The sequence below is a fragment of the Teleopsis dalmanni genome, unplaced genomic scaffold, assembly GCF_002237135.1.
Source record: "Teleopsis dalmanni isolate 2A unplaced genomic scaffold, ASM223713v2 unscaffolded_contig_2377, whole genome shotgun sequence".
NCBI lineage: Eukaryota > Metazoa > Arthropoda > Insecta > Diptera > Diopsidae > Teleopsis > Teleopsis dalmanni.
In genome coordinates, this window is record NW_024033759.1 from 1 (window position 1) to 7,161 (window position 7,161).

The 7,161-nt window shown below is 34.7% G+C and overlaps 1 protein-coding gene across 1 annotated transcript; it reads right to left on the reverse strand.

Annotated features, from left to right (window-relative positions):
• Positions 1-5,239: 5,239 nt before the first annotated feature.
• On the reverse strand, positions 5,240-7,147 carry LOC119664652. Its single transcript, XM_038074105.1, has 2 exons — positions 6,751-7,147; positions 5,240-6,501 (listed from the first exon to the last, which is right to left on the reverse strand). The coding sequence occupies exons 1-2, from the start codon at positions 7,145-7,147 to the stop codon at positions 5,240-5,242; spliced, it is 1,659 nt and encodes a 552-aa protein (XP_037930033.1).
• Positions 7,148-7,161: the final 14 nt, after the last annotated feature.

The following is a 7,161-nucleotide window of genomic DNA, read 5'->3' on the forward strand; positions in this document are numbered from 1 at the left end:
AATTAATATTTAAAAGCTATACAATTAATTTAAATTCTGTATAATTCCTTTTTGTATTGTAAATATAAATTAAGTTTGTAAATTTAAATTTTGTAAATTCTTAATTTTAATTTTGTAAATTTTAAATTTTAATTTTCTAAACGTTATGCAAGAAAGTAAATTTATTTTAAACCAACATCTCCGACAGACGACTATAAGTCATTGTCGTATTCTTTGTTTGTTCAATTCAATATTTTTAAGTAACTATAATGTTTTTAGACTTAAGGCTTATTACTTATTTATGTTAAAAAATTTTTTTTTTTTGAAATTGAATAATAAAGAATCTAATCTATTAAATAATCTATACATTCATTTGTTATATATCTAGGAGCATCTAAGATTAATCTAAGGGTTTTTGATTGAAAACGTTGAATAATCTCAATATTTGAAGATGCAGCAGTTCCCCAGAGTTCAATGCCATATGTCCAGATTGGTTTGAGTATCGCTTTGTAGATAAGAAGTTTATTTTCCACGGAAAGCTTTGAACTTTTGTTTAGTATCCAGTAGAGCTCCCGCATTCTGATGCCAAGTGCTTTTCTTTTGGTAAAAATATGGTGCTTCCAAGTTAGTTTTGTGTCAAAGTGTATTCCTAAATATTTCACTTGGGTAGATTGAGGGATTAAGATATCGTTAAGTCGTACCGGAGGGCAATTTTTCCTTCTCATTGTAAAGGTTATTTGTGAAGACTTAGTCTCATTTGCTTTTATTCTCCAGGTTTTAAGCCACTGGGAAATGTTATCTAGCGCTCGCTGGAGTTTGTTTGATGCTAACTGGTGATTATCGTCCGTAGCAATTACCACAGTATCATCGGCAAAAGTTCCAATCTCAGTACCAACGGTGGTAGGCAAGTCGTTAGTGAAGAGTAAGTATAACACTGGTCCCAAGACACTGCCTTGTGGCACTCCAGCCTGAATTGGCTGCAAAGTTGACATTTCATCCCCCTGTTTTACAAAGAAATATCGTGATTCGATGTAAGATTTTAAGAAAATATAGTAATTAATTGGGAGCATCTTTTTAAGCTTAAACAATAGGCCGTTATGCCAAACTTTATCAAATGCCCGGGATATGTCCAGAAATGCTGCTGTGCAGTACTTCTTTTTGTCAAATGCTGTATGTATGACATTAACCACTCTGTGTACTTGCTCTATTGTACTGTGTTTTTTTCTAAAACCAAATTGATATTCCGGAATTAGTCTCCTTCTATTGACAATGGGCATTAATCTGGTAAGAAATAAATTTTCCAACAACTTTGACATAACCGGTAGAAGACTAATTGGTCTATATGACTTAACATCTTTTGCCGTTTTCCCAGGTTTGAGTATCATGGTGATTTGAGCCACCTTGAATTGAGGAGGGATAAAGCCTTTTGTGACAATAGAATTAAAAATGTTTCGCAGCAGTACTATTGCTTCATCCGGTAACTCCTTTAATATTTTTGAAGTAATTAGGTCATAGCCGGGTGCTTTATTTATTTTTAGTTTCTTGATTTCAAATTTTATGTCGAAAATGGAGAATTTTTGTATTGGAAGGTCCAGTTGGTGCGTTTGCAGTAAAACCTCTCTAATCTCTTCAGATATACTATTTGGGGCTTCATTAATGTTTGGAACAAAAACTGAAGACAGATGGTCCTTAAATGCTTTGCATTTTTCTGTATCTGTTCGGGCCCATTGCCCAAGTTCGTTTTTTACTGGTGCATTGTGCGTTGTTGTCTGTTTCTTGATTGCTCGCCAGAGAGAGTAGTTGGTGGAAGTAGTTGCGTCTAGTCTTTGGAGATTTCTTTGTATTTCCAAATTTCTGGTTGTTTTCAGATGTTCTTTTAGATTTTTGATCAGCACATTAAAAAGTTTTTTATCTTTCGGAGATTTGGTTTGTTGCCAGCGCCTTCTGACTGCTCTTTTGGCTCTTATAAGTTCTTGAGTCGTACTACATAATGGTGTGGCGAATTGTTGCATGTTTGAAGGCGTGGATCTCCAGGCTGATTGTTGAATACTCCTTATAAGATGTTCAGTTGCAAGCGCAATTTCTTCGTCTGTTTTAAGCGCCGTTTTTTCATCAAGTAATGCCTTAAGTGTATGCCTAAAGGCATCCCAGTTGGTTAATTTGTTGTGCAGATAACATTTTTGAACTTTAAGTTGTATATTCGATTTTATCCGTAATAATACTGGCGAGTGATCTGATGAAAGATCAAAGCTAGATTTACAGAAAGTGTCGTTTTGTCGCACTCCTTTAGTAACACAAAAGTCTAACAAGTCTGGCATTTTTTTGGGATCCGTGGGCCAATAAGTTGGTCCCAGACGAGATAGTTGAAAGGTTTTCGCTTCTTATAGCCGCAAGCATCTGTCGTCCTTTGGGTGTTGAAAGCCGAGAGCCATTCAACGTGTTTAGCATTAAAATCTCCCCCCGCAATAAATCTGTTACCTAAGGTTCTAAAGAATTTTTTATATGTTGCCGTCTTAGTTGCGTGTTTTGGTGGACAGTATACTGATGTTATTGTGATTGAGCCACACCAATCTTTTACTGATATGCTGGTTGCTTGAATCTCTTCAGTGCGGTATTGTTGCATTTCAAAGTGTAATATATTTGTTTTAACTAAAATGCCACTTCCCCCATGAGCCGTTCCATCGGGATGCATAGTGTGGTAAAAGTCATAGCCTGGTACTTTAAAATAATGTTTTGAAGTAAAACGTGTTTCGGATATTAGCATGATGTCTACTTTTTGATCTTTTAAAAATTCTTGTAGCTCTAAACAATGTTTTGACAGCCCATTCGCATTCCAGAGCACTATATTTAATTCACTGTCGGACATAATTTAGTCGTCAGCGTGACAAGAACATTCATTAACGTAGTGATTTGTTCTAACATTTGCTTAACTACTATTAGAACTTCGCTCATGGTATCTGGAGATTTAGGAATAGTATGAGATTTAGGTGATTGTTCCACTAGCACACTAGCATAACTTCTTTTGGGATCCCTTGGGATAGAAACTTTGTCTTTTTCTTCGTCAGTTTCTTTGTTTGTAGTTGTTGTTGGTTTAGGTTTTAGTGTTGGAAATTTCGCAGTTTGTAGCTGCTTATAAATCGAACAGCCTTTATAATTTGCAGGATGGTTTCCTTCACATAATACGCATTTGACTTCAGTACTTCTTCCTTGGATTGGACATTGAGACGAAGAATGGTTTTTTGCACATTTGATGCACCTCGGATGTCTTCGACAATAACTTTTCGTGTGGCCATAGTCTTGGCAGTTACTACACTGAGGGATGTCTCGTTTAGGACGAGGAGGCTCAAACGTGACTCGACTATGCATCAAATTCTTTATGCTGTAGATCTCCTTGTTATTTTGTTGAGGCTCAAGTTCTACAATGAAGAGAGGAAGTGGTTTTTTCGATTCTCTGTGTTTCATATTGAACACGTTTAGAGCTTTATGGCCTATTTCCGCCAGAGCTGTTTTAATGTCCTCGGTATTGACAGACGAATGCATATTTCTCAAGATAGCTTTAAAATTTCGTTCATCTTTAGGCTTGTAGGTATAAAATTCGGTTTTTTTCGATTCGAGTTGCTTTACTATTGTAACATAAGACTCAGTTGTTTTTGCTTGGATTTTTACCTTTTCGTTGTTTAAAACTTTTAGCTCAAAATTGTTTTCTACTTGTGAGGACAAAAGATTTATGAGAGGATTTATGTTATTCACCCTATCTACGAATATTGGTGGAGGTTTGGGCTGCTTTTCGGCATGTTGTGTCACTTCTTCAACTTCTTCCTCTTCTGTTTCTAGTACTGAAAATCTATTTGCGGAACGGCTTGGATTGTCTAGCCAGTAACTATCTAATTTAGCTTGTTTTTTAGTTTGTTCAGCATTTTTTGAACGACGAATTTCAGGACTTGAACGAGTTCTTTTCTGACTTTCTTTTGGAAGATTAATTTTTTGTATTGAAGAGTTGCTTAATGAGTTTTCTCTTGAGTTTCCCTTCGATTGAGTATGTACTTTGAAAGTTTTTTGGCTGTTCTGCTCTTTGTGCACAGGTGTCGAGAACATAGCGCAATTTGATGTAGTAGGTATTTCGTTCAGTATATTGTTTGATATATTAGCGATTGAACTTACCGAAGTTGTTGGAAGTAAAGATAAGGCATGAGTAGACGAAACGGATATCTGAGTTGATGTAGAACTCAAGGTGTTAGTTATCGAGTTTGCAGTGCATACTGTGACGCTATTTGTAGTACATGTTGATGTTGAGCAGGAATGTGCTATTAGATTTGATGGGGAGAGTCCCACCGTGAGCGTATGAGGTGAGCTTATCAGTGGGGTACGGCATTGTTCACTCCAAGAGTGAGATATATTACCTAGTTTTTGGTTTAAACAAGTGTCGTAGTTTTTTTCAATTGAGTTTGAATTGTTTTCGGCCTGTAGCTGTTTTTGGCTTCGTGTTGCTAAGGGACTTCGTTGAACACTCATTATTTGAAATTGTGTTAGTTAATGTTTGGTTTTCGTTGATCTTATTTTGCTATGCAAAATTTATGCTACGTTGATCTTATTTCGCATAAATTAGCGTATCGCCCATGCAGCAGAACAAGTGATTTTTGAGTAGAAATTATTTTAATAAGATTAAATTATTTTTAAAAAAAAAAAAAAAGAATCGGTTAAATTAAAATGTTAATTAGTATAAAAATGTACCATATATCACATTTGATTTTGTTTAAGTTGTATTTTAAATGCAAATAAATATTCAAATATTAATATAAATAAATTTTTTATTATTTTAATAAAATAAATATTAAATATTAATATAAGTGTTCCAAATTTTTCACAAAATAACACGTATTAAATTTATGGATAATTAATTTTATCCAAAATTCGTTTTTGCGTTTTGCAACACTTATTTTAGTTTATTATTTTAAGTTTAAAAGCTTTTATTTGCTGTCTCTATCAGCTTTTATGTGTTTGTGTATAGAAAAACCAGACACTAGTGTAACTATCTGTCTCTGTCAGATTTGTTTAATTTAAATTAAATTTACGTTCCAAAATAAGGCGAATTATTACAAGAGCGCCAAAATCTTTATGCTATCACAATATAAATACGAACAATTGATTTGAACATTTATTCACTATTTCAATAGTTTTTGCATATATACTGCGATTCAGCACTCAATAACTTCGTTTATCTTGAACTTTGTATGTAGTTATCGCGCTAAACACCCGCTAACTAGTAAAACTTTGCAAGAGCACTATAAAACACGTCCGTACGTGGAGAAGACTGTATATTTACTGAATCTATGTTAGACGACTGAATGTAGTTACAAGTGAGTGCCCGGACAGTAGGCGTATTTTTATATTGTCCTCCGATGATCCACCCTAATTCGGTATTTAATAAACATGGAAGGCTGGTGCCTAACGAAATTTTCCCATCTAATATTAATTCAAAAAATCCCTGCGTACTTATTAATAAGTCAATGTGTTGTGGTTTAAAAAATAATGGATCAGCTAAAACAAGGCCTTCAGGAAAATTCCACGATGTTGTGTCTATCAACTGCTCTGGATGGTTCAATGAGATACGTTTAGTGACAGCGAATTGCGATGACCATTCAAATTTTGATATTCGAGATTTTATAGTTGCAGTTATTGAATGCCGAATTTGTGTTCTAACATCACCAATGCCTGACACTTCCTGGTTTATTCGCTCAAATGGTAATTGAAGTTGCTTTGCCATTTTTTCAGTGATAAAACTTATCTCTGAACAAGAGTCCAGTAATGCTCGTATAGGTTGGTATAAACCGTATTTATCCTTAATAAGTACAACAGCTGTGGGAATCAATGATCGTTGTTTAGTACGCGATACTAGAGAAATTGATGGAGATTGCGGAAAATTTAGTTGTCCAGGTGGACTGTCTGACAAATTTGGTCTCACATTTTGCTCGATGGGTTTGAATTTATGCAAACACGTATGATGCATACCATTGCATATTCGACAGCGAGCTGTGGATTGACAATTTTTAACGACGTGCCCTTTGCGTAGACAATTTAAGCAAACAGAAAGATCTTTTACGAATTTGAATTTGTCGTTAAAAGTCAGTTTTACAAACGATGGACATGATCCTAGGCTGTGGTCTCCTCCATTACACTTCATACAATTGATTTTGGTGTTAACAAATGTGGCCAATTTTCTGTTAAAAGAATTATTTTTGGTATCATTTACTTTATCATTATTGCATCTTTTCGAATTGCTTTCCAGAAATTGACATCTTCGACTGAAAAGTGCGTAGCAACTTTCCCAAGATGGCAATGACTCAAAATCTTGCTGAGAATCATAAAAAATTTTAGTTTCGTTATCCACTTTAGACAATACTAAATGAATAATTATGGCGTTCAGAATGTCTGCTTCCGAACCCAACGATAGAAGTGAACCGAATAAAGCAGACACTGTATCTACAATATGCCTGAGTGTGATTGAGTCGCCCTTCGTCATATCTTTAATAAAAAAAAGGGAATTAATATGTTCCATAAAAATTAATACCTTTTTGTCATATCTCAATTGTAATTGCGTTAGAGCCTTTGTATAATTTTCCTCGGTTATTTAAAATGGTTGTACTACGCTCAACGCCGCACCCGAAAGACAACTTAAAAGATAATTAAATTTATCAATTGTTGTTATCGACGGGTCGTTGTGAATTAAATTTGTAAACGCAGAGAAAAAACGTTTATATTCGCTGTATTTACCATCAAATCTTGGCAATTTCAATGCTGGTAAACGACTATGATGTGAGGAGTTGTTTAAAATCGACGAATTCAATACACTTGATTCATGTATCGGCCTTATTTTTTGATTGTTGATTGTGGCCACAATAAGTGATTTAATGCTGACATATATGTCCTCTAATTTGCTACGCCTATCATCATCCGGACATGCTCGTTCAATTTTACTTTGTATTTGACAAACTTCTGTAAAATACGATTCCAAAATTTGCAGTCGACATTCTAAAATGTTAACATCCACAAACGCTAATTCCTTCTCTACCTTCGCCTTTATGCTTAGCATGTTTCGTTCCACTGATGTTCGCTCTTGTTTTAGTGAAGAGAGTTGCTCAGTTACTGAGTCATTTCTTCGACAAGTCATTTTTGCAAGTAAAA